The sequence below is a fragment of the Colletotrichum higginsianum genome, chromosome 2 (genome assembly GCF_001672515.1).
Source record: "Colletotrichum higginsianum IMI 349063 chromosome 2, whole genome shotgun sequence".
Classification (NCBI taxonomy): domain Eukaryota; kingdom Fungi; phylum Ascomycota; class Sordariomycetes; order Glomerellales; family Glomerellaceae; genus Colletotrichum; species Colletotrichum higginsianum.
In genome coordinates, this window is record NC_030955.1 from 4033364 (window position 1) to 4059320 (window position 25957).

Genomic DNA, 25957 nt, shown 5'->3' on the forward strand with positions numbered 1-25957 from the left:
CGACACTCAGACTCTCATCCTCGCCACGGCATTCCCAGAAAAAAGGAAGAATTCGGTAATAGCGCGACACTCTCTGAATACGCCCTCTCAATGTCCTGATCTTCGTCTCCGGCAGCTGATGTCTTCGCCAAGCCATCGGGCTGGACAGGTGAGCATTCGGCAGCCCCGTCCGGGATGGGCGTGATCTCTTGGGGGCCCTTGGCTCAGGTCAGTCGCGCGCCCGGCGGCGGTGATTGCTGTCTGTTGACTTGCGGTCTTCTTCCTTTATCCGCCTCCATCCCAAGCGTATTCAGAAACAACTAATAGGGCAAAGGACGATGACGACGATGGGGGGAAAAAAAGGCCGCGCCCGTGCGCCTGAGCAAGATGAACAGCATCCAAGCCCACTCCAACGAGCCGGAACTTGGTTATCGAGTGTTCGTTAGTGAAGACGTGTGTTTTGTATAGCTGGCAGACACTTATTGTTCCTTCCCCAATACTGACGCTTAGCCACAGCGGAACGGCCCAGGCCATCGTCGAGAAACAATTGTCAAAATTGTGTTGAGAGTGAAAGCACCATGAAACGATCTCTGTACGCATATCGCCGGCTACAAGATCGATCTCTCAAATCGAAGTTCTCCTGTTACCCCCTCAAACTCACGGCGCCTTGTTCCAAGCGACGCAGCCTCAAAAACACCATCAAATCAATTGTGATAACGCCCAACGGGTATAGACATACCTAAATCAGCCTTTCCAATTCACCAATTCGCCTCTAGCCCAAATCCAGTTTCCAAGCTCCGATGCCCTCCCTTGATATGCAATTACTCCGTAAATAAAAAATGCAGCCCGGACCCGGACAACCGCCGGTCACCGCAACTTCCTTGGTGATCTGCGCCGTGCCAGCTCCTCCGTCTCTTCCCGCGAGAGGATGATGCTGTCTTCCCTTTCTTCGCCGCCGATATCCATCAAGTGCGACTCATCAAGCCACCCGGCTTCGAACGCGAACCTGACAACCTCGGCCGAACTACCAAACGCTGGCGTCCCGGCCTTGGCATCCGGGTCCAGATACTTCCACATCTCCTTGGTGACTTTCTTGAATTCCGCGACATCCTTCTTCTCGCCCTTGAATCCCTTGACCATATACTGATAAAGGTATGCGAGCCACAAAACGTTGGTGTACGGCACGTACACGTCCCACGAAAGAGGCTCGCCGCCAACCCCCTTGGCATAGGGGACTTTATGAGCCGACGGTGGCAGGTGACCACGTTCGCCACGCAGCAAAAGGGACCGCATTTGGCGGTAGACTTTGCACTGCGGTGCGTGGGTGCTGGTGAAGATGCTGAGATCCTTCTCGAGGTCGAGCGCAATAGGATCTGACTCTTCGACCTCGAGGTCTTCAGCTCGAGAGAGCCCGTAGTCCAGAATCGTAATATCGAGACCGGAGTAGCCGAAGTAGGGTGCTGCCTTCTTAGGGTCTCGCGTCATGGGCTCTTTTGTCTTGCGTATGCAGAGATTGCCCTCATGAAGATCGCGATGCTGCACTTGTCAATTATGACACCCTTCTCGTCTGGTCACATCAAACATACCTCGAAGCAGGCCATCTCTTCCGCCCTAGCCAGAGCAATGGCAACATGGAAGAAGATGTCCCACAACTGACTCGAATTCTCCAGTTCAAAGTCTTCCAGGGCAGTTCCCGCATCACCCAATTCCACCACCAAGAACGTCGTGTCGGCCAGATAGCGGCTCGGACTGGGATAAAACTGCAACCTGTCCGGATCCTTGCGCTTCATCTTCCGATGGAAGCTCTGGTGCGTCTCCAGGAGGCATTTGGGCGCTTTGCCCTTCACAAGGTAGCGCTCCTTGTAGATGACGAAGCCGGGAATGTCGGCGAGCCACTCGGATATGCGCAGCTCACCACGCATATCGTCTTCGGAATGCGGCTCTTCATCGACAAGACCTGAACGCTCCTGCGCCTTGGTCTGCGCCTTGATTGGTGACTCGAGGCGGATGCACTTGATGATGCTCGTGCCGCGTTCGTTACGGACTCGATAAACCTCGGCGTAGGAGGCCTCGGCTATCTTCTCAATTGTGTCTCCCGGTGGACAGACCTCTTCCCAAGTGAGAACGCGGTAGCCGGGGTGAGGCGGCGAGACAGGCTCAGCGATCTCGGTCTCGAGTGCTTCAACCTTGGATGCCGGGGTTGAAAGTGTCCTCTTGACTTTTGGTGTTGCTACAGACCTGGTCGCTCTTGGGGTCTTCTTTAGTTCCCGCTTGGGAGATCCCGACTTTGCCGGTTGTGGTGGAAGTGCAACAACAATGGAGTTGAAGTCTCTGGAAAGTTCGTCCTCAGAGGAGTAAACCTCGTCTTGAATCTCAAAGCCGTGCAGCTTTTCCGTGATTTTGATGACCGAATCATCATCACTGGCTACTGAAATCGCCGCATCAGATTTTCGTGGCGGACTAGGAGGGACCTCGGCAAAGAGTCGGCGTGCCTTCGCTTTCGTCGAGGCCTTGCCATACGTGCGGGCAGCCGTGGTTCTAGCCATTGTGTGTTCGTCGTGATTTCATTCAGCATAGGTGTGCCGAGCTTAAAGCCTTGCCATTGTCGTTCGTTGCAAATCGTCTGCGATGCGTGCCGCTGGCATCTATTGACGCTCAATGCACGTTGTCCAGACAACCAGACCAAACGACGGGCAGATTAACGGAAGGCATGTTCCTCCGGCAGCCGCTATCGAGGACCCGCTCGGCTGGGCTCGACCGCATTGAGATGTCAGTGTGGGGCAGCGTCATTGCCCCAGGTTCCAGAAGAGCGATGTGACTGGCTGACGACTGGTTGACGACTGGCCTAATTTCGCCTTCCGCTCCGCTGGCGATACCATACCTCCTCACAAGCTCGCAGCTTCACTGTCTGCAGTCTTGGATCTTGACACCACCGCAGCCAGCCAGCCAGCCAGCCATCCCCCTCGACCGCAACCATGGCCGCCAACTTTATCAACGGTCTCTTTGGAGCCTCCAAGTCGTCCTCTGCATCCGCAGTTCCTAGCGGAGACGCCGGTACGTGATACTCAATCGCAACCCCCAGCCAACGTGTCCAACACCCCCGTGCCGTCAAAGCTTCCCATTTCCCCTCAGCACCCACAAAAACCATCACCTCCTCAAACTGACGCAATCCGCCTTCGCATACAGATTTCGCAGACTTCGCCGGTGCTCCTGATCCGTCGCCTACGCCTAGCGCTTTCACTGCTGCCCCCGGCGGCGCGATTCTTGGCGGCGGCGCGCCCCAGGCCACGGCCGTTCCCTACACGAAGTGGTACAACATCCACGAGCGTCACTCGCTCAGCGAGTTCAAGCTCGAGGGTGCCATTCTCGCCATTAGCGCTGTCATCTTCCTTCTGCACATCATCGGCGCGCGTCTCAATCGCAAGAAGGCCACGGCCTGGGCCGTTGCTCACGCGCCGACGCTCAAGTCCGAGTTCGCCTCGGTCGGCTTCTCCCCGCGTTCGACCACCGACACCGACCCCAAGGATGCCGGCGGCGTGCTGCGCGAGAAGTCGCTCTTCGAGTTCGCCAGCTACGCCACCGGTCGCCAGAATGTCGCGTTCGTCGACGTCAAGCTGACGCTGACCAAGCGCTTCAACCCGGCCTTGAGAATCGTCGAGACCGTCTCCAGCTTCTTCATGGACACCATCGAGGCCCCCCACGACTCCGTCGAGGCTACCATCTACCCCTTTGACGGCAAGGAAAACCTCACTGTTCCCTCCATCCCCGGTACCCACGAACTGCGCAGCAAGGATAACAAGAGCACCTACGATAACTTTGTCTGGGCGATCGTCTCCAAGGACCGCATGAAGCAGGTTCGCGACGACCGTTACGACGTCTCCATCACCTTCACCAAGGACCACGCCAAGCTCCCCAACTGGGTCACTGTCATGAGCGAGAGCGCCGAGATCACGGAGCAGCTGTTGACGCCCGAGCTCATCAAGGCCGTCGAGTCTGCCGGCGATGCCTTTGACTACCTCATTGTCTCCGACCAGCCCACTGACCGCCCCACTACGTAAGTCATGATAACTATTAGGTTCTCTGTTGTCCAATGCTAACAACCCAAAGCCTGGAGGAGACCACCCCTCGCAAGCGCATCTACCTTCGCTACCGCATCCCCTCCAGCAACAACTACGACGCCCTGCTGCCCATCTTTGAGTACTTCGTCCGCGCGCCTGACGCTCTCGTTTCCGGCGCCCACTTCCGCCCCGAGGTCCTGCGCAAGGTGCGCAGCGTGCGCGAGGAGACCATTGCCCAGCTCAAGAAGGCTGCCGACGCCGAGAAGGCCGAGGAGCGTGCGCTCGAGCGCGAGAAGCAGAAGAAGGCTAAGCGCGACGCCGAGTTGAGCGCTCTCGACGCCAAGGCGCAGAAGAAGTATCTCGAGAGGGAGCGCGAGCGCGACCTGAAGAAGAGCATGAAGAAGCAGACCATGCGCGGTTAGAGTAGTGGCGGCGGTCGTAATTCCTGAAAAGTAATTCTATCTCGGTATCATTCTAATCGAGGCAAAAAGGGAGTGGGGGGGCAGCGTTGTGTATGGTTCGAGGGGGTTACGCGGAGTCCGCGGTGTCAATATTACAATCTGCTTGCTTGGGCTGAGATGTATACATGTACTATCACGAAAGGCGGCGTGGGAAATCAAATAGTGTAATCCCATGCCAATCAAGAAGACTTAATAAGCCGTCATTTCCGTGGCTGTTTCCCACCCCCATCGTGCGTGTGCTGCAGGTTGTTCCGACAGCCCATTCACTCACTCGTCCGACGCCAGAATGCCCTCGACCCGCTTCACCTTGTCTTCGGCCGTCTGCTTCTTGTCCGTCCTGCGCAGTCCATCATCAGCCCCGATGCATTCCCGCATGCGCACTCACTGCTACTTCAGATAGACAAACCTCGAACCGACGCGCATCGACGACTGGATCCTGACGACGCCGCTCTGGTGGACCAGGGAGTGCGCCTGGCCGATGACGCGGAAGACGTCATCCCAGCTTCCCTCTGGGTGGTTGGGAAGAGACATTTCGTCAGCTTTGTTCACACACAAAACACACACACACACACACACACACTCTCTCTCTCTCTCTCTCTCTCTCTCTCTCTGTGTGTGTGTGTGGGTGTGTGTGTGTATGTATCTCGGACATCCCGCCCATTTTATTCAGTCTAGGACAACAGCGAACTCACCGACGGTCGTGCCTGCCGAGTGCATCGTGTACTTGAGCCCGCTAGCCTTCAGCAGGCGCTGGACCTGGGCGACCTCGTTGGCGACGGAGACGCTGCCCGTCCCGACGGGGATCAGGCAGAAGTCGCAGTACGCCGTCTCGGGCGTGGGGATCTTGGAGTAGTCCTCGGTCGACATCGTGGGCTGACTTTGGGTGGTAAGTGCTGGGTGTGGTCGGTTAGACTGGATTAGATTGGCAACTAGCTGTCAAGAGGAGCTGGAGACCAAAGATGGCTGAGACTTGTTACCGTCGAAAACAATGAAAAGAGGAAGAAGAAAAAATGAGTGAGGTAGAGAAAGCGGGCGGGATATCTGAGATTGCTCGTGATTTGTTGGATTAGAAACTCCTCTTTCCGTCCCCTCCACGGCGATGAGGTAAAGCCGCGCAGCTCACACGAAGTGTCGTTGACTCGGGAGGGCAGGAGCGGGCAAGCTTTCATTCCTGATCGGGATTAGCGGCATCGCCACTTTGTACCTGTACTGCATATCCGACGCAACACCCGTCTCATTACCCCCCTCCCCGTCTGTACCTGCCCAATTCACCAACTCGCTGATCTGCCAGACCGTTGGTTGTTCTGGTCTCACTGGAGCGTCTTGTTAAAGAAAAGTTATTCTGCTTGTCACCCACTACTTGGCGTGACGATCACCCGCAAGTTCGACACCCCCCTCCCAGGCACGGGAAACTCTAAAAGCGGCCGATTCCCACAAAAGACGATCTCTCAACTACCTACCTACGTAACGACCGAGACATCACGTCGACGCAATGTCTTACCTTTCACTCGGGATCGGGGACGGAGCCACTACCTTGAGATGAACGTCGTGCCATTAAAGGCAGAGTGGTGCTGCCACGTGGACTATGACTACGAGCGACCCGGCTGCCAGCACCGGGTTCAGCACGAGCATGATACAAAGGCAAGCTATGTATACTAAACCCTCCTGACCTGACCCCGACCCGATCTCCAAGTTCAGCAATCAACCGCCGCGTGTCTTTCACCCCTTCATCATCGACGACCTCTCAGTTTCCGCCCTTCTTCTTCTCCTTCTCCTTCTTCTTGGCGGCGTCGCAGCTCTTCTTAGGCTTCGTGGCCGTCGCGTCGCCGGCCTTCTTCGTCGCGTCGCCGGCCCCCTTCGCCGCGCCGGCCCCCTTCGCCGCACCGGCATCCTTCGTCGCGCCGCCGCCGCCGCCGCCGGTGACCTCAAACTTTGTGCAGTCGTCCTGCGCGCCGCGCTGCGCGACGGGCATGATGACGGGCTGGTGGTTCGCCGCCGCGATCATGGTGCACACGCGGTACGTACCCGCCGGCAAGCCCCCGTCGACCGTGGCCTGCAGTAGTCCCTTGCCGTTGCCGTCGTCGTCGATGCCCTTGAAGAAGGCGAACTTGGTCGGGTCCGGCGGCGTCGTCGACTTGAGGGAGCCGATGTCCTGGATCGTCACGTGGCAGTGGCCGATGATGTCGCCGGAGCTGTCGAGGTCCTGCGGCGCCGTGTAGTAGTTGGTCGTCGGGTTGACGAAGACGCCGGCCTTGAGGTGCGTCGTCTGCACCGACACGTTGAACGTCTTGCCGGCCTCGACCGTCGTGCCGGGCTGCGGGTTCGTGATCATGGCCGAGATCATGTTCTTCTGCGCGGGGATCTTGCCCTGGGGCACGCCGCTGCAGGACCCGGCCGTGATCTGCTGCCCATTGGTGATGGTTTGGCCCTCGCAGAAGTTGATGAAGTTATTGGGGTCGCTGATGGTGGTTCATGTCCCGTGTTAGCCCCGACACTCTATGCTGGACTGCCCCGACCCGACGATGGGGAAAAGGTACGTACGTCTCTGACTTGGCCTGTCCCGCCTTGATCCCGTCCGTCCCGGGCTCCTGGCCGGTGAGGGCGCTGGCGCTCTGGATGAGGTTTGAGTTCAGGCAGCTCGACTTGGCCTGCTTCTGCTGCCTCGGCAGGACCCCCAAGCCAAAACCGCCACCGGTGGACGAGGAGCCGGGCACGGTCAAGCCATGGGTCAAGGTGGCCGTGGCAGCGAGGATCGTCGTGAGGGCGAGCGGATAGATCATCTTGGCGGTCGACTGCAGGGTTGGGCTCACTGCTTGGCGGCTGTATATATATTACAACGAACTCTTTCTTGAATCAATAAATAAAAAAGTAACAGTGTCAAACAAACGCAGCTTGCACAGCAATCTGGGTGTCGACTAAATTGAAACGAATGAATTAGAAACGAACGGGGGGGGTGAGGAAAAACGTATGTGAGTATCGAAAAGGCAGAGACCCGGACCACGATGGGAGAACAGTGGCCGGGCGCCCTACGACGACTTATATATACCAAGGGGAGGGATGAAGAGGAAAACAAGCTTCGCAGCCTCAAAGTAGGGCCTGCCGACCACCCGAGTCCCTCGCGCTCATTTCCTTGCTTTACGAAGGGAGGGGGGGAACGCGACTCGGGGGGTTGTTGACTCAACAAGCTTTTCCGCGGCCCTCACATCGTGTGTCCCAGCCGTTTGGGAATCGAGAAAGGAGGTGGGGGATGGGAAGGCAAAGTTCTCGGTCGCATATCGCGGCTTGAAAGGCTGCCATCTGATCCGTGATCAACTGCAGCGCACCCCCCGAATCCGTTGACAGGGGGCGCAGTCGGGAACGCGCTAGCGGCAAGTTGAGACGAGTGGTGGGCTCTTTTTCGTGATCGCATACATCGTACCGTGTGGTTTGAAAGCATCGTTTGGGGAGAGGGTGGGGGAGGGAATGCTCGAAGGCAAGGATTCGGTGTCGGGGACGGAGGCTTGATTCCATACGCACTGTTTGGGAGGTGGCCCAGAAGGGAAATCTTGATATCCTCATCAGCGGCCAGAACAGATGCACGGCAGGGATCCTGGGGGGTTGATCTGAGGGCCAAGAGTTGATGTGACATGCTGATCCGAAACATCGTGCTCGTCGAAAAAAAAAAAAAAACCGAGAAGAGAAAAGGCCGCTTTTCCCGTTCGGCCCTGGGCCCTGGCACGCTTCAGTCTTGCGATAGCGGGAACTCTGAGCCCGGACGCCCGCAGAGGGAGGGGGGCTGGTTGTCTGATACGTTTACAGGAGAGAGAGAGAGAGGAAGACATGGTTGTGGCTGTTGTCGAGCCACGGCTCTCCCGACGATGCACACATTACCAGACGACAAGTATACGTGTGGTGCGGTGTATAAATGTGCGGGCTGCCCTGCCGGTTTACCGTGATAGGGGGCAGACAAGTCAACTCTGCGCCCTGCTTGATCATCACACGTGGACAAGAAGGAACGTCGATCAAAATGTTGGCATGAGTTTTACTTTTGATATTGTCAGGGGCTATGGCTTCATGCCATGCCCGAATTCCGTCCCATATCGATACTCCTATCTTAACCCCCTTTCGTTGGGGGAGGTGTCATTCGTCGTCAAGACCCTTACTCTTAGGGGCTTCTGGTCCAAGCACGTCGCCCGTCAAATCGCGGGGTCCCGGTTCCCCCAGTGTGTACATGATGAGAGAGTTTGAAAAAAAAAAAGGGGGTAACACAATAAACAAGAAGGTTCGTCGTGGTTTGAACATTTCTGTTGTTGAACATGTCTCCTGCCGAACGGTCGTCGGCTCACACAAAACGCCATCGCTATGCATTTTCCGCAGTAACACAACCAAAGAAATAAAGAAGGAAAAGAGAGGAAAACAGAAGACGAAGAAGTGAGAAGAGGCAAGAAGCAGGTATGGATCCGTGTGTTCGTCCGAAATTATCTGCTCCCCATGCTTTCTACCCATGGAAATTTGACGAGAAACGTTCAGTCAGCGCTCGGACGGGCCCTTAGAACAGAAAGAGGGCGGCCGCGAGGAAGGCGACGAGGGCGCCCGTCTCCATGCCAGGGGACCTGCTGGCGGATTTGGCACTGCTCGAGCGGGCCGTCGCGCTGTTGCTGCTGCTGCGGCCCGAGATGTCGGATTCCGAAAGGCCGTTGAGCGAGTCGGCGGTGTCGATGGCCGGGCCCTTGTCGAAGAAGTCGACGAGGACGAAGACGGGCTTGACGCCCCACTCCGCCTTGCAGGTCCGGGCGTGCAGGCCGAGGGCACCGGCGGTGGTGGTGCTGGCCGAGTTGGTGGTCTCGATATCGCTGACGTCCGGGATGAGGATGTCGGCGGCGAGGATCTGGTACTGGAAGTGGTTCATCAGGGGCAGCATGTTGGCCGAGACGGCGGCGGTGGCGGACGAGTAGGTCGAGGGGCGGTCGACGGTGCAGTTGAAGCCGGCAGCCGAGGTGACCTCGTAGTCGGTCTCGAAGACGTACGAGAACTCGGGCAGCAGGTAGGGGTAGTTGGCGTCGGCGGTGATGGAGGCGACAAAGGTGACGAGGCGGGTGTCGGCGTCGATCATGGTCTGCAGGGTGGGCCAGTTCGAGGTGGCTGAGGACGACGAGGGCTTGTAGCCGTACTTTGCGATGCCGGACGACTCAAAGACCTTGCCAAAGGCCGAGGCCGCCTGGTTGTCCGAGTTGACGAGGAGGATGGTGACGACTTCATTGGTGTGCTTGTCCATCCAGTCTTTGACGGCTGAGAGCCAGTTCTCTAGGGTGCCGGCGTCGAGCAGGCTGCAGGTGGTGTGGCAGAGCTGCAGGACGTTGCCCGAGGTACCGTTGACGAGGTGGACCTGAGCCTGGAGCAGGCGCAGGCCCGAGTTCAGGGCGACGGTGGCGTTATGGTACTGGTTGCCGGCGATAGAGTTCTGGGTGCTGGCGTCGCGGAGGAAGGCGCTGTCGTGGGCGCCCATGTGGGTGATGTTGTTGTACTTGCGGCTGCAGAGCGAGGGCGAGTTGTTGCAGGCCGTCGTGTTGGAGGACTCGGCGGAGACGGTTGTCGAGTCGACGGCCGCTGCTGTTGAGTCCGAGGGGAGGGCATAGACTGCTGCCGTCGAGGCGAGGACGGCCGCGAAAGCTTTGCGGAGTGAGAAGACCATGTTGGCGATGGTGTATGTTGTCGGGTGTTGTGATGTGATGTGATGTATGATTGTCTCGTGCGTGAGTGTGCGTGTTTGTTTGTAAGACAGAAACTGAGAATCCTCAATGAACCAAGACCTTGAAGTTTGATCCCTCGTCGCCTAAATAAATTCCGAGAGTGAGAGTGAGACAGACGGTGAGGACGGAGTGACGATCGACGGGGCGTTGCTCTGCACCAGGCACACACACACAACAACGACAATAACAACGACAATGAGGTGGTTGGCGAGATGGAAAACAGGGCAAGAGAGAGAAACGGCGAGGTCGGAGTCGATGGAGTAGGGCCAGATGGGAAGTAGGTTGCGTGAGCAGGGCAACGAGAGACTGGATGATACCGGACAAGGTAGTATAAGTGACGATCCGCGAGAGAGTGCGGGATATGATGTATTATCCACCGTGGACATGAGTGCCGGATCCTCCCAGTCTTAATATGCACGGCACATGGGAGATGATCCTCACGGTACCTGTGGGGAGGGGCAAGGAGGAAGAGAAGAAGAGAACTCTTGGATGTTTCCTCTCTTAGCTCTGCTCCTCTCGCCGTGGGCCGTAGCCCCCCTCCTCCCAATGACCGATGGGGACTAGAGAACATCAGACAGACGGACAGACAGACAGATGCGCATCAAGCACCAAGCACCAAACACCAAGGCCCGAGAGCAAAGGGTGAAGGCTGAAGGCTGAATACGTTGGACCCTGTTGGTTGCGCGGCCCCCCCCAGTCAGTCCCCCCGTCCCTCGTGGGGGCGCTCCGGGCGTGTGGGCGGGCTGCATGGCGGGCATGGCGCAGTCGCTGGATACCAATGTGCACTACTTGCCCGTTTGGCTATCCCATAGGCTACCCGTACAATGGCCGCGTTGCTCTCTCTCTTTCTTCATCCATGTTTTACACGGCCTTCTGTCCAGCGCCACTAGCAGCCACTCTATTTTTCGACAATTGTCCCATGCTCGCCTACGGCCCGGGGCCGTAGGCGTGTACGTGTACTTCTCACCTCACAGAATTACACAGCCCGCCGCCCCCCCAGCGACATTTGAAGCATGCATCGGTCCAAGTCCGGGTCAGCAGAACGACGTTCCGTGCAGTGCAGCATGAGCGACGTTTTATCCAACACCAACACTGAGCACGAGCCCGTCGCTAAGGTGCTTTAGGTGCTGCGCAGTAAGCCCGAGACGGGGCCAGAGGGAGAGAGATAGGGTGGACTCGCCATGCTGGCGGACGCGGGACAACGACGGCTCTCATTCCTCGAGGATGTGGCGTGCGTGTCATCTTTTACCTGTCACCTTTTCCCACTCTGACCGACTCCACGGACTTGAGACGAGTCCCAGCCGGGCGAAAAGAGAGAGAGAGAGAGAGAGAGAGAGAGAGAGAGAGAGAGAGAGAGAGAGAGAGAGAGAGAGAGAGACAAGAAAATGAAGATGAAGAAAAAACAAGGCACATGGGGAAAATGGTCCTCGCCGTCTCATCCTTCAAATCCTGGACGAGGATTGCCCCTGATCAAGCCGTCCTCATCCGAATCACCACTAAAGGGATCTGTCCTCCATTATTGTGCGGCGAATGTTTTCGTCAACCACTGATCCATCCAAGGCGAGGGCGGAAGAATGTGAAGTGAAGTGAAGTTGCAGCCGCACGCCCAGGGCTTGTCGAAAGTGCTTGTGCTTTGGGCCAAGAAGAGTTACCCCTAATCCCGAAACTCTCTCCCTTCAACCTTCAGCGACACACACTGACAGTCTGACACACATACACACACACACACACAACGCCCCCCCCCCCCCCCCCCCTGCCTCATCAGACTTCCCGTCTAGCTTTCGGCGCCGTGACCGCCTCGAAAGCATGCTTACTTGGCATGGGCAACCAAAAGAGCAGACTTCCTCGACGATCTGCGTTGTCCGAGGTTGGCGGGACGTTTCTCTGGGGCTCCATGACGTAGCTTCGCAGAGGGAGCGCCAAGATTGAAGGGAAGGAGTCCATTTCAATGGCCCATTTCGATGGGGAAACACACGGGGTGAAGGCCCATCCACAGCCCCTCGATTTTTTATCCATCTTCCATCGCCATTCTCGACCTCAACCACGGCTGCAACTCCCAGGCTTCGCCCCCCCCCCCCCCCTCAAAACCCAGCCAACCTTTTTTTCGTTTTTTCGACAGCTACGGGCACTGTATCTGGAACCGAGCAGATCGCACGTGGGGAAATACTCAGGCTAGAGAAAGAGAGAAAGAGAGAGAGAACGCATAGAGGTAGACTGCTTCGCGAACCAACCGACCTCGGGGAGAAAAGCGAGGCTGACTCGTGCTATATGGATTTGTCGCCTTCTTCGTGTATGTCCTACCCTCCACGAATGCCTGGCTGTTGCCTGGCGGATGGGCAGCAGCGAGAAAATTGGAGAACCCAAGAGAAGCAGGCATGCGAGTCCGCCTCCAACTTGTGCGGTGTTGATCACCACACAAGGACCAGAGGAAAGAACGAGCGGCGGTTGGCGTGCTGTAGATCGTGCGTGCGTGGGTCTCTGCGTGCCCAGTGTTCCAGAATGCATCGAGCAATTCCACTGTCTCCCCCCGAACTGTCGCGCTAGTCAATGGTGATGCAGGAGAAGAAGAGAAAGAGAAAAAGAGGAAGAAAAAAAACGAACTCCAGTTGCCCCCAGCCACGAAAGCCACGAAATCCTGTCACCGAGTGCAAGGGGAGCCCACCATAAACAATCAATGTTGTCAACCAAAAATGCCCATCGACGGCAGGAGGAAGCGAGCCGGTGATGATGGGTTTGGTGGATCAACTCACGGTGCCAGACCTGTTTGACAGGAAGAGGGACCAGCATCAGAAACAGCCACTTGCACGCTAGCAAATCAAGTAGCTTGACCCAACCCACGGCCATGTCCAAGGCAGTGTAAGCAAAGGATACGGACATAAGCCGCTACGGCATCAATCCGTAGTCGATAGGTACCTACCTACCTGTACAGATACTTGGACCAAAACGCATCCCGCAGTAATCCCGACGAGACCGACAGGGGTCGCCCAGCCAAGATCGCCTCCCGGTGCTATTTTTGAAACCCATGTCTCTTCCGTCTCCGTCGCTGTCACTGTCCGTCAGTCCCATCTGTCTGTCACTTCGTCTGTCGTTCTCCAGCCTCCTCCTCTACCGACATGGGAAAATGACAGGCAGGCCATACACATGCTTATTTCCCATCACCATACTCCCATGGTCTGGAACCCGGGGCGAGCTGGCCTCGCTGTATCTCTCTCGCACCATCCCACGTGACACGCATTCCAACAACCAAGATGCCCTCGCTGTGAAACACGCCAAACAAACGACTGTAACTCCTGGTCCCCTTGCCCCTTCCGAGCTAAAGGTGCCAAGGGCAGGAACAAAGCAAAAAAAGAAAGAAACACACACATACACACACAAAGGCCCTCGTGGCCTGGCAGTTCTCTTTGACGACGGCCGTCGCGGTTATCTGAACTGCGGAGAGGGAGGAGGCAGAGGCTAGATACGCACGACCATTTCGCCTTCCGCGCGCGGACTTTTGGTTCGTCACTTCTCTCTCCATCTCTCCTCGAGAGTGCGAAAATATGAGCTATGGCTAGCGAACGCCTCGTCCAGCGTTGCCCACGTCGCCGCCGCCGTCGTCGTCGTCCGAGCGGTATACCCCGTCTCTTGAAACCCCACCAGGCTGATCTCTTCGACCCGTGGTCCTGAACCTTCTGGTTTGTGTGACTGTAGCAAGAAAGCCCACGGCAGTCCCACGTCTAACTGCGCCTGCAGTCCGGTTCCAAATGGACCGGGCAGCAGCCATTGAATGGATGGTGCAAAAGAGCCGACACGGACATCTCGTATCGTCCGCGTAATTGCCAATATGGATGGCCACAAGATGCCTGTCAGTTGTTCATGTGGGATACCAGGCAAGAGACGGCGTGCGTCCGGAAGGCCGCGTCCACTTCGGCGATGCCAAGCCACGCTGACACACACATACACACGAGCACACTCGATCGTCTTGCCAATCAGCCAATGCCTCTATGAAGCCCCCTGCGCGCAACAAGGGAATACTGCCACGCTTTCACGCACTGCCTAAGCCGTGTCCGGTGCTTGCTCGCATTTTCGTCTTTAATTCTCTCCTTTTTACATCTGGCCGAATGCTGATCTGCGCCAACGACAAGACCATTCTCCCCATGTTTACCGCTTGTTCATCGTCGTGCCCTCTTCCACAACACCGAGACGCCTCCCCGTGGTATTGGCCCCCCCGGTGCTCTGACCTTTTAACCAGATGTTCTAGCTCGGCCCGGCCTAATTAACCTTCACACCCTCTTGGCTCCCGTCCTTTACTCAGGGTCCGGCGCGAACCCAGACTCCGACCCGGCCTGTGCCGCCTCCATGTCTTTGAGCGCCTTCTGGCCCTCCTCCGTTGTGGCGTCGATGATCTGCTCCTCCAGGCTCAGGATGCCGGCCTGTCATTCGTGGTTTCGTCAGAAGATGCTCACCAAACATGTCACACACAGGATAGAGCATCACTTACGTCGCCCAGCTTGCCAACAATGTCCTCGGCCTCGTCCACCTTCATCTTACCAAGCACCTCGTTGACTTTGTCCAAGCTGCCGCTCTCCAGGGCCTTCTGGAACTCCGGGCTAAAGCCCTCAAAGATCTCCCGTCCCTGCTTGACGGCCGCGTCCTCGCTGTCCTTGGGCGGAATCGTGATCTTGATCTCAGTGCCGGGCTCCACCGCGTGCAGCTGGATCTGCTCGACCCCCTCGGGCTCGTTGGCCCGCTCCTTGACAATCTCCCGGGCCCGGTTCCTGATCTTGCCGTACGTGTCCTGGACGTCCTTGAAGAACACCTCCTGCGCCTGGTGACCCCGCGTCGTGATGCGCTTGAAAAACATGCCGACGCCGTCCTTACCGAGCGCCCGGCAGTACTGCAGCAGTAGTGCTTGGTGCACGCACTGTCGGCAGTAGTCGTCCTTGCCCTCGAGGGCGGCGTCGAACGCGAGCACGAGGAGTCCGTCCGTCTCCCGCTCCGTCAGGATCTGCGGGTTCTTGGACAGGTACGAGAGGCTGGACGCGTAGTCGTTAGGCTTGATCTGGGCAAATGTCTTGGCCGCCGGGGACGCCTCGATCTCCTCGTCATCGTCGTACGACGTCGTCGACTTGGCCGGCAACGACTGCGTCATGTCAAAGTTGGGGTTCAAGAGCTCCGGCTTGCGCTCCTCCTCCTTCTTCTCCGTGTCCTTGGACTTGCTGACGTGCGAGCTGTCGAAGCCCGTGTGGATGCCCTCGCTTGTGATCTTGCGACCCTCTTCCTTCTCCAGCTCGGCCAGCTTCGCCAGCAGCTCCTTCTGCAGATTCTGGACCTTAGTAAGGTGTTCCTCGACACCCTCGAGCATGCCCTGGTAGCGGTTCTCGGGCTTCTTCTCGTCCAGCTCCTTATTCACCTGGTCTAGCAGCACAGCCATCATCTTGGAGAAGCTCGGCAGCGGTTCCGAATCAGCGTGGATACCCTCGGGGCGCGGGGGCGGTTGGTCATCCTCGGGCCTTCCGGCGGACTCCATGACGGCCTGGAAGGCGACCTCGCCGGGGTTGCGGGTCTCGGCCTCGGAGGCGTGGGACTTAAGGGCGTCGAGCAGCTTGGATATGCGCTTCATCAGGCCATCGTTGATGATACGCTCGTACTTGAGCGTCTCGATCTGGTGCTTGCGCTGGAGTCGCTCCTGGTGGATCTGGTTCTGCTTCGCTCGGATGAAGGACCGCTTATCGACGTTGGGGTGGACTTCGACGTCCGAGTCGTCGCTGAGCTCCAGCGCGTCCTAGGGTGTTTCCCAGTTAGCAAGTGCGGTCGGCGTTGTAGCGACCACGATGGGGTACAGCGATTGAGTAACGTACCCATTTGCTGTAGTCGACGGGCATCTTGTCAATGGTTTGTCGTTGGGATGTTGATACTTGTGTGCCTGCAGCGGATGCGGGCCTCGATCGTTGAGGTGACGACTATCGAGACTATGTTGTTTTGTGGAATGTTCTGGATTTTGCCCGACAGTGAATGGCGAATGGCTGTTGTTTGGCAGTCGCACCTGGTGCAGAGCCAGTACGGAGCATCACAAGTGCGGGGCATTACCCCGCCGTCTGGTGCTGTAATTATCTGCTAGTTGCAGCTAAGCTCAGCTATGAGGTCAGCAGGGACTCGTGCAACCAGCGATTTTTTGTCCAACTAACACACCACCACAACATACCACAACATACCACAACACACAGCATCACCTAAGAGGGGTTGGTTCGCTGGTACTGGTTCTGGTGCTGGCTTTGGTTCTGACTCTGTGGATGTGTCCCTAAGTACCTACCTATCCAACCGTTCTCAGAGAAGAGCATCACATCTCGATGAGCCTACCAGGTTCAAACCCCTCTTTGATAACTCTCCCAGGCCCAACATATCCCCTCTGGTTGCTCACAATCCTAACTCCCTCCACTACTACGTCCGTCGAGTAATGCGTATGCCCAAATACCCAGCATCCTACGCGACTCCAGTCTTCCCCGTCCTCCATGATCCCCGTCGCGAAAGCCGAAGACCAGGGGCTGCCCCTGTGCTGAGGCTCCGATGTCCCCTCTAGGGACGGCGCGTGGTGCGTCGCAACAATCACTCTTGTCTCCTCGGGCACCTCTCTCAGCTGGCCTTTCAACCACTTCAAATCCGCGACGTGAGCTCCGTTGTGTGTTTCAACGCCCCAGTCTTCGATGTGCTGAAAATCTTTGACTCTCCCCACGACTGCCTCCTTCGCTTCCTCCGGGACCATGGTCCACAGCGTGCACCCGATGATGGTCGTGTTTGTACCAGGGATATCGAACCGGCGCCGGTGTAGAACGTGAAGTCTGCCCCCGAGTGACGGCTCGGCCTCGAGCTCCTTGGCCCTGGCAAGTGTGGTGCTGTGGTCGAGACCGTGGAACTCGTGGTTCCCTAGGACGAGCAAAACGGCAGCGTAACGTCCTGTCTGACGCCGGATGAAGCTCAGGTACTCCTTGTAGTCGGCCAGGCTCCCAACATCTCCAGATAGTAACAAATAGGGTGCTGTGACAGGGAAGTCAAACGTTGCATAGTTGCCGGTGGCTTCCAGGTGCAGATCTGACATGAACTGGACACTGCCAGAAGATGACTCCCCCCTGGCCATAAGCTTGACGTGGTGGTCTTTGTAGAAAGGGAACAAACAGTCTTTGGCGGTTGTAATGCTTCTTGCAGTGATGCTTTAGACAAGCACATTTGCCTGCCTGAATGCAAGATCTAGGTGCGGAAGAACGAAAGAAAGAAAGAAAGAAAGAAAGGAAGGAGCTAAGTCAGGTTGCCCACAGCATTATCTAATCAGACTTCCACAGTTTGACAGTTGAAGGCGTGCTCACCAAAGAGCAACACAATGAGGCCATCTGTCTATGATGCGTAGTGATTGTTCACTTTAGAAATCCCAACATAGATACTCTAAACGCTCAGCTGCTTGCTTCACCATAATTCTTGTCTCCTGGTCCTTTGAGCTAAGATCATGTTATACACATTCACACACACAGTTCGTAATAAGTACAGTGCTACGCGGAAATAAACAGGAGGGGGGGGACCCCTCCGTATTTCAAGAGAGCATCCAAGATTCTCCCATCTAAACCAGATGCCAGTCCGAACTCCGTGCGCATGCCTTCCCAAGAGCCTCCTTCTAGTTCGTTAAACTGGCGGATTGGCTTATTACTGCATCGTCTTCAAGAAACCATCCAGGTCGAAACTCTCCTCGTACTGGCGGTTGTCCCAGAGATCACCCAAGTCGTCAAGCCATGCCTTCTTGCCAGGCTGCTTGCTAGTAACAACGTCGCCCGTTTCAATGTCCACCATGTCTTCCTCTCTGCCCTCCATTGCGTTCTGCGGCTTGTCCGATATGAGACTGGGTCCTGTGTCTCCCAGATTGAAGAGGTCTAGAATCTGATCTGTGTCCATTGTGGCCAAGCCGGCGTTTTGCTGATTGACGACTGTTGAGGCAACGTCGATCTTGAAGCGCTGTAGACTGAGAATCTTCTCTTCCAACGTGCCTCTGGTAACCAGGCGGTATACGTTGACAACCTTCTTTTGGCCGATTCGGTGAGCTCGGTCCATGGCCTGCATATCCTTCTGGGGGTTCCAGTCATGTTCGACAAAGATGACTGTGTCGGCACCTGTCAGGTTGAGACCCAGACCTCCTACGCTTGTGGTCAAGAGTAACACATCGTACGATGGATCGCTGTTGAACTTGTTGACAATGTCTTGTCTCTTGTTGGCTTCAACGCCACCGTCCAGACGAAGATAAGTGACGCCTGGCAGCATGCTCTTCAGAACCGTGTTCTGAACCATGTCCAGCATCTCCTTCATCTGACAGAAGACAAGAGCGCGATGCGGCTTGATCGGCTGGTACAGTGGGTCGTTTGACTCGGCCTCTTCCACGCCAATGCCGCAGTCGACGAGCAGGTCTCTCAGAGCGGTCAGCTTGGGCGCGTGAACGGGATCCTCAAGGCTGGTTCCCTGCTTGCTGAGGATGCGTTGCGTTTCGTCGTACATGCCGTGACCAGGTTTCATGACCATGGCGGGGGAATTGCAGAGCTTCCGCATATACTGCAGGGCCTGGAAGATGTGTGATTTGGCGTCCTTGTCTTCGCGACCGGCCTCTTCTTGCAGCTTCTTGCCTTGCTTCCGAGTGAAGTCATCGAATAGCTTCTTCTGGAGATCGCTCAAATCGCAATAGTAGTTCTGCAAGATCTTGGGTGGCAGGTCATCGAGAACCTCCTCCTTGAGACGTCTCAGCAGGAAAGGGAGAACCTGCTTGTGGAGTGCTTCAATAGCCAGAGCTCCAGCTTCCTGTTCTTTTGAAGACGCCTTGCTGAAGCGACTTGCGGCGATGGGCTTGGCAAATCTGTCCAGGAAAACCTTTTCGGCACCGAGGAAACCAGGCATCAAAAAGTCGAAGAGAGACCAGAGTTCCAAAACGTTATTCTGGATGGGCGTGCCCGTCAAGATCAACCGGTGGTTACTTGCCAGTTTCTTGACAGCAATCGTAATCTTTGCCTTGGGATTCTTGATCAAATGCCCCTCGTCTAGAATGACATAGTTCCAGTTGTACTTGGCGAGCACGTCCGCGTCATTTCGGCAGACATCATAGCTGGTGACGACGATATCGGTCTTGTCCAGGCTGTCCTTCATAGATTTTCTCTCCGCAGGCGGGCCGACGTAAGCGGTCACGCTGAGGAAGGGAGCGTAAGTCTTGATTTCCTGCTGCCAGTGGCCGGACAGCGTAGGAGGACAAACAACCAGGGATGGGAGACGTCGGACATCGGGCGCCCCTGTCTTTTCGAACTCTTCCGCACGCTGATGATGGTCGCTAGCAACCATGCAAATGGTTTGCAAAGTCTTGCCAAGACCCATGTCGTCGCAAAGAATTCCGTGCAAGTGATATTTGTTGAGGAAGTGTAGCCAGTTGACACCTTCTTGCTGGTATGAGCGAAGTTCTGCCTTGATGGCAACCGGGATCTGGAACGATTCCACCTTCTTCGGGTCCAAGAGCTGCGAAATGAAGGTTCTTTCGCGATCTCTGCCCTTGAGCAACTCTTCAGACAGACCTGGGGGATCGGGAATGCCGGCCTCAAGGGGCACGAGCTTGACGAGAGTGGCGAAGGAGGTTGTCGCAATAAGACGAATCTCGTTATCGGAGTCGCTCATGCGGCCCAAAACGGGAACGATGAGGAAGATGACGTAAGGAAGTATGGAATCGCCCATGACTGCAATCAAGTGGTAGATGGCCTCGATGGCACCTTGGCGGAAGTTGAGGTCAACAGGGTTGCTAATGGACGGCAAAACGTTCTCAACAAGCGCCGTCATGCCCTCGACTGTGATGACGCTGCAAATGGTGGCTATACACTTGGCGGCCATGTAGCGGAAGACGGACAACTCGGAATGTAAGGCCTTGATAATCAAGGGCACCTTCTCCATGATGAACGGATGCATGGCCTTGTCGAGAGTTGGCATGAGCGTCCGGATGAGGGACAAGGCGTCGACTATTTCTTGTCCGAATGTGTTCTCGGGGTCCTTTGCCTCTGCCGGTAGGGGGCCGGAGAACGCCTTAACGAGAGGGTCCTCCATAAAGACTCTGATCGTGGGTACCGCAGTGAGGAGATCCGCGCCATATGTCTGGGCCAGTATCTCCAAGGCCTCCTTGGCGCCACGGCGGGTGATTCGGGCTGCCTTGGCTTCCTTTGCCCACTTGGCGGCGTCTGCGTGGTCCACACGATCCTCTTCCTTCTGCATCGAAAGCACGCAGTCCGTCTTGCTTGCGTGAACAGGGAACTCTGGGGTCTCAGCGACCTCGACGCAAGAGAACTTGATCAGGTTGGAAACGACCTTGTCTGCTGGTCCACGGCGGCCCATCTCGTTGAACAGCTGGACAAGTCTGGCGATGGTAGCCGATGCCCGGATTTGAAGCTCCTGGTTCTCCTCCATCTTGATGCTGTCCATGATGCCTTTAATCAGCGGGCTGGGCTTTTTAGGCAACGCCTTGATTGCGACCAGCGCGCAAGCCGCGCCGGCCTTGATGCGCACATCTCGAGAATCCTTGGCCGCCTTTGCGTCGGAGATGGCCGAGACAGTCACCTCTCTGGCTTCGCCAAGCATTTGGCTAGCAACCAAACGCTGTCCTGGCGACATGACCTTCTTTAGCTTGTCGAAATCTTCGCCAACGACCTTGTCCGCGACGGCGATAGAGAAGGCGCCGGGGCCTGCTTGCTCGTCGCCCTGGACAAGGACGGCAAGGGTCGGAAGCCGTCCGCTCGATACCTTGCCGTGGTCGCGGAACATGTTCAGGAGCTGCTGGCATTGCGACCGCACCCTGTGCATGTAGCTCACCAGGTCGCTGTAATGACCAGGACGTTCCGTTTCGATGATTTTTTGCAGGGGCGCCGCGAATCTTTGCGCACCCTCCGTTGCCGGTCCATTCTTGGCATACTCGTCAATAACCATGCAGGCTGTGAGCTGCGTCGAGGACGCCCTGTCCGAGAGACCAGCGAGGAGAAGCTGATCATACTCGGAGAGGCTCGAGGACGGGATGAAGGACATGAGCAAGCCCATTGCCTTGGCTGCTGAAACACGCGATCGGATCAGAGTATCCATGCCGACCAGGTCAACGTCTCCTTGAATCATGTGACCATCAACGTCGTGGGTATGCGAGGTAACAGGGGCGTCATCCGTCTTCGCAGATTTACGTCGGCGCTTAGTCGCTCTTTCGGGACCCTCGGGGGAAGACGCCTTTCGTGCGGGCGTCGCGGTGGCTGGCGCGTATGTACCGCCTGAGGGCTTCTGGAAAAGATGGGCAGGCATGGGCAAGGGATGCCGTGACACACCGATTGGGTGCAGTGTGAGTATCATCAAAGGCTCGACGTGAGCGGCGAACTCATCCGCCAAGACCTCGGGGGTCTTGGAAAGGGAGCGAACCAAGGCCGCCCAGACGTCCAGGGACATGGCCAGCGTTTCCCTATCTCGCTCGACAAGGATGTTCTGGAAAATGAGGCGCAGAATCCTTCCATTGAGCCATCCTCGCGAGTTCTCGGCGCCGAGGTTGGCAAAAGTCATGAGAGCCTTCAGGACGGCTAGGCGAACAGAGGTAATGGTGTGTCGAAGGAAGGGATAAAGACGCGGTACCAGCAGGGTGAAAGAGCGCTCTTCGTCTTGCGCAGCGGACGTTTCCATGGCCTGAAGAACCTCGGGATAGCTGCAGAGCGTTGCAAGGAGGTCCATGATCTTGCCGGTACTGGCGCTCAGGTCATCTCCCAGATCGGCGAGACTTCCCCACATGATGTTGATAAGGCCATCGATGGATCCGGGTCGCAAGGTAACGAACTCCTTCGCCATGGGCAGCAGTGTCGCGGCACTCACGGACCTGACGTCGTCGTCGTGTTCTTCCAGCCCCTTCATGACTAGGCGAATAACCCCGTCGATCATCTCGTTGTCCTCGAGGAGCAGGTCCTTCCGTACGGCAACGACATATCTGAGGCCGACCATGCCGCCGTGACAGACCGACCACTGAAGCATCTCGAGTTGCAGATCGTCCTGCATAACCATGCCATAGAGAATCCTGTAAATGCCGTGGACGGATTCGGCAGGGATGTGTCGCAGCACCGAACCGAGAGATTGGCCGATAGTTTCACGAATCGGGGCGACGGACGTGTCGGAACTGTAATCGGTAAATCGGTCCAACATCAGGACGCAGCAGAGTCGGCAGGCCAGGTCGTCTAGCCAGGCTTGATTCAACCGATCGTTTTCCGCCCTGGTCTTAGAGCGTATTCTTCCAGCCCCACCTCCGTGGACACGGATAACCTCGCGAATGCCCATCGCAGCTCCATGCCGAGTCTCCCAGGAGGGGTCGAAGAGGTCGACCTTGAGGAAATCGCAGAGTCGGTCGTACGGCCATTCGGCGCCCTCCATGGTTTCGTCCACCTCGATTTCGGACTTGATCGGTATCACCTGTCCCTTGAATTCGCTGACAACCTTGGACTCTTCGTCGACATCTGTCGGCCTGTCCAGGTTGAAGTAGTCATTCACTTTTCCGTTCTTCTGCTTCGAGTCTGCATCCGGCATCGGCGTCTCGTCAAATCCTTCGGAGCCTGCCGTTGTGGTTCTTCTCACGGTCAGATCTCCGAATCCGCCCTTTCCCTGCGCCGCCTTTTGCAGCTCTCTCTTCCGTTTCCGCTTGAGAACATTCAGTTGTCTCGAGCTCAAGCCCGCCTCCTCTGCTGGCTGGTTCTGGCTATGAGGAGTGGCGCTCTCTTTGCTTCCGTTGTGACCATTTGTCGAGTCCTGGGGAGTGTGCGGGCTGGGATCCTTCTCGACAAGGACGGGCATCTCGGCGTCCTCAAACACCCTGCCGAGAAGACCGAGTCGTCCGTTGAGTGTCTTCTTCTGGTGGGCAAGGCGTGCAGGAGGGTCTAATGAGGCCAAAGCATACTCGATATTGCCGCCCCTCAGAAGCTGCCGGCCATACTTGACAATGTGCTCTACATTCAGCGTCTCCAGCTTGAGAAGCTCGTCTGAAGAGAAGGACGTCGCTTCCTTTTCTTCTTCTTCCTTCTTCACGTGGCCGTTCTCCTCGGGCTCGTCCTTCTTGACTGGCGCAACGTCCTCATCCTCATTCGGGTCGTATAACGGCGCATTCTCAATGATTTTCCCTATCGCTTTGGCCGACGTAGAACGTGTCTCCCAGTCTTTGTGTCGAAGATAAGGGACGACTCTGGAAAGAAGGTTGAAGAGTTCGTCGGGATGCTGCTTTTGCCAGTCGGCAAGTTGGTTGACTGCGGTGTCACGAATGAGACGGGTACTGCCCGTTTCGAGAATCCTGTGCGATACAAGTCAGCGAGCTGCCCAGAGAAACAAGACATGCACGTCGCCTGGCGTGGCGGCAAGACACATCGCTCATTTTAAGGCAAGTTCTCATCAGGACTGTGTCTGAATCTGATCATGAATGAGATGAGCCAAGCAGGGGTGTCTGCTTTGCCAGGGTGTAGGCGGCAAGCCATGTGTTTTGACTCACGTGACCAATCTGTCAAGTCTGTTGCAGCAAGGTTAGTGCTAGTTCTGGGATGATTGGGTCTGAGTGATCGCGCAAGTATCACAAGGGGAAACTCACCTCGACGCCATTTTGTCTTATGATAAATTTGATGTGAGTTTCATCCTCAAATTGAGCTTCTGCGAATGGTGTTAGCCAGGTTCCAAGATGGCCGCGGCTGTGGAGGTTCCGAGGGATGAGGAAGGAACATGACGACTGAGGGAGTGGGAAGGGTATGGATGCGACGTTATGTAACAGAGAAGATTGTCGAAGTTAAAGACGTGGTGAACGCCCGCGGTGCCCAAACAGAGGTGATGCACTTTGGGGTGATGACTGAATCATGAGAGTCGGGGAAGCGGCACCAATCTTGAGATGATCTCGATAGTGGAAAGAGAGTACGAGTAACGGGTAACGGGCACTGGAAGGCATACCGGTCCGAAACATCCAATGACAGATGGGGTGGGTAGGGGCAATGCGATGATGATATGAATGAAAATGAAGGATATGGGCATATCGGGGCGGACGAGGAAACGTGGTTGCAATGAGATGGGGTACGTACCGAAGTTGGACAAGCGGGTAACGGCGATGGGGCCGGATGCAAATCGCGATCCTGTCCACTGCGGATCAAGCCGAGTCTTGATTAAAAAGATGCGACTACCATGCATGCAAATCGTGATCAACGGGATGCAAATGATACCGCTCGCGTCGCGTCGCGTCGGAGACTGCTGCGCTGTGAGTGCGGCAACGGCACGTGGAATCGTGAAAGGCGACGTCGAGGTCGAAGCGTGGGATATCGTCGTCCAAAGGTATAACAGGGGGAAAAAAAAGGACGCGGCCGAATGGACGATGGAAGTTGCGCGATTGCCGATTTGGTGGTGGTTGCACGAACGTGGTGATGAAAGCTGCGAATTTGTCGCGTTGATCAGGCCAGATAAAATAAAAACGACGGCCTATTAAAAGGGTGAGGCTCCGAACGGAAGGTGAGAGGGATGACGCCTTAAAGTGGGAAGGAAGAGGCGCGCCTAGATATGTGCGACTGGAGCTTGGGGGAAGTCGGGAGGTTACAGTGCCAGGCAGGTGCGAGGGCGGGAATGCAGTGCGTGGTGCGGATGGTGGGGAGCTTGCCTGAGGTAGGTCCGGAGGGACGCGATAGCAAAGGGAACTTACCTCAGTGCTTGCGGCTTGTCAGTGAGTGCCTGAGGTGGTGAGGTGGCCTGGGAAACCACCAGGCTGTTTTTGGTGGGTTGGATGCTGTTGGGTGCCTGTCGTGCTGACCAAGACGGCAGGATGGGCCAATGGAATGCCGGAGAAGATGGGGTCTTGTCAAAAGGGCAGCACCTCTGGCAGCGCGGGACGTCGCTCTGGAGGGAAATTTTGGGGTGGAGGGGCCCGGACAGTCTTAAAGGTATGCCTGCAGTACTTTTATAATTACCCGTGGGCCCGTGAGAGAAAAAAAATGGAAGGAAAGCCAGCCGTTCCTTCACGCAGCGACGGCGTCTCGCTTAATCTCCTTAGCGCTGTCTAGTGTCCCCAACCCCGGTCCGCCTCCACTCCCCAGCAAACAACAAACCCTGTAGGCCCCGTCGTTGTCGTCCTCGCCGGCTGCTTCTCTCAATGTCATCGTCCCTTTTCGTCCAGTTCTCCCTTTCGATATCCCGTTCCATCCTCATCCTAGCCCCGATGCCGAATCTGCATGTCGGCTCTGCAAAACCTCGCTTTTCATCAATCTCATACATGCCATCGTCAACCGCATCCTTCATTCCACCGCCATGGGCTCGTCCGCATCGACTGGCACGTCTGCTCCCCATACCCCATGCACCTCGACCCTTGATCGATTCAAACGTCTTGCGCATCTCCAACAGCATGCAACCGCGACGATACACCGTCGCATGGTCGAAAGATGTGGATGAAAAGTTCGGACACCCTCAGTTTCTTTTACCCAACGGCCAGACACCACCAGCAGGCGCACGCACGCTCTTGGAAAAAACAGAAACAGTTTGGCCCTGAATACCCTCGGGGCTTTTCTATTTTGAGTTTCTGATGTCTCTGGCACTCATCCATCGCGCCCAAAGTTCTTGTTCGGCATCCAGAAACGGGGCCTCATCAGCATCAATGACTATCATTAATCTGCTGGGGGATGCGGGCCAGGACCAGCATCAGGGTGTGCAAGTGCCGTTCACGATCCCTCTCCCT

General features: G+C 56.4%; 8 protein-coding genes across 8 annotated transcripts; 1 reads left to right on the forward strand and 7 right to left on the reverse strand.

Moving 5' to 3' along the window:
- Positions 1-846: 846 nt before the first annotated feature.
- CH63R_02918 (Gsg2 protein kinase) lies at positions 847-2525 on the reverse strand (the record flags this gene model as incomplete). Its single annotated transcript, XM_018297893.1, has 2 exons — positions 847-1515; positions 1566-2525. The coding sequence occupies 2 exons, from the start codon at positions 2523-2525 to the stop codon at positions 847-849; spliced, it is 1629 nt and encodes a 542-aa protein (XP_018162709.1).
- Positions 2526-2954: 429 nt separating this feature from the next.
- On the forward strand, positions 2955-4459 carry CH63R_02919 (Duf1682 domain protein; the record flags this gene model as incomplete). The annotated part of the gene is made up of 3 exons (XM_018297894.1): positions 2955-3033; positions 3166-4033; positions 4087-4459. The coding sequence occupies 3 exons, from the start codon at positions 2955-2957 to the stop codon at positions 4457-4459; spliced, it is 1320 nt and encodes a 439-aa protein (XP_018162710.1).
- Positions 4460-4765: 306 nt separating this feature from the next.
- Positions 4766-5365, reverse strand: CH63R_02920 (Cell wall biogenesis protein; the record flags this gene model as incomplete). Its single annotated transcript, XM_018297895.1, has 3 exons — positions 4766-4835; positions 4905-5037; positions 5191-5365. 3 exons carry the CDS (start codon positions 5363-5365, stop codon positions 4766-4768), a joined length of 378 nt encoding a protein of 125 aa, XP_018162711.1.
- An 877-nt stretch (positions 5366-6242) lies between these two features.
- Positions 6243-7278, reverse strand: CH63R_02921 (Fungal transcriptional regulatory protein; the record flags this gene model as incomplete). Its single annotated transcript, XM_018297896.1, has 2 exons — positions 6243-6957; positions 7040-7278. 2 exons carry the CDS (start codon positions 7276-7278, stop codon positions 6243-6245), a joined length of 954 nt encoding a protein of 317 aa, XP_018162712.1.
- A 1748-nt stretch (positions 7279-9026) lies between these two features.
- On the reverse strand, positions 9027-10169 carry CH63R_02922 (Phosphoric diester hydrolase-like protein; the record flags this gene model as incomplete). Its single annotated transcript, XM_018297897.1, has 1 exon — positions 9027-10169. One exon carries the CDS (start codon positions 10167-10169, stop codon positions 9027-9029), a length of 1143 nt encoding a protein of 380 aa, XP_018162713.1.
- Positions 10170-14513: 4344 nt separating this feature from the next.
- On the reverse strand, positions 14514-16091 carry CH63R_02923 (Hsp90 co-chaperone cdc37; the record flags this gene model as incomplete). The annotated part of the gene is made up of 3 exons (XM_018297898.1): positions 14514-14639; positions 14708-15991; positions 16068-16091. 3 exons carry the CDS (start codon positions 16089-16091, stop codon positions 14514-14516), a joined length of 1434 nt encoding a protein of 477 aa, XP_018162714.1.
- Positions 16092-16546: 455 nt separating this feature from the next.
- Positions 16547-17302, reverse strand: CH63R_02924 (Ser/Thr protein phosphatase; the record flags this gene model as incomplete). The annotated part of the gene is made up of 1 exon (XM_018297899.1): positions 16547-17302. The coding sequence occupies one exon, from the start codon at positions 17300-17302 to the stop codon at positions 16547-16549; it is 756 nt and encodes a 251-aa protein (XP_018162715.1).
- Positions 17303-17898: 596 nt separating this feature from the next.
- On the reverse strand, positions 17899-23856 carry CH63R_02925 (SNF2 family domain-containing protein; the record flags this gene model as incomplete). The annotated part of the gene is made up of 2 exons (XM_018297900.1): positions 17899-23554; positions 23846-23856. 2 exons carry the CDS (start codon positions 23854-23856, stop codon positions 17899-17901), a joined length of 5667 nt encoding a protein of 1888 aa, XP_018162716.1.
- Positions 23857-25957: the final 2101 nt, after the last annotated feature.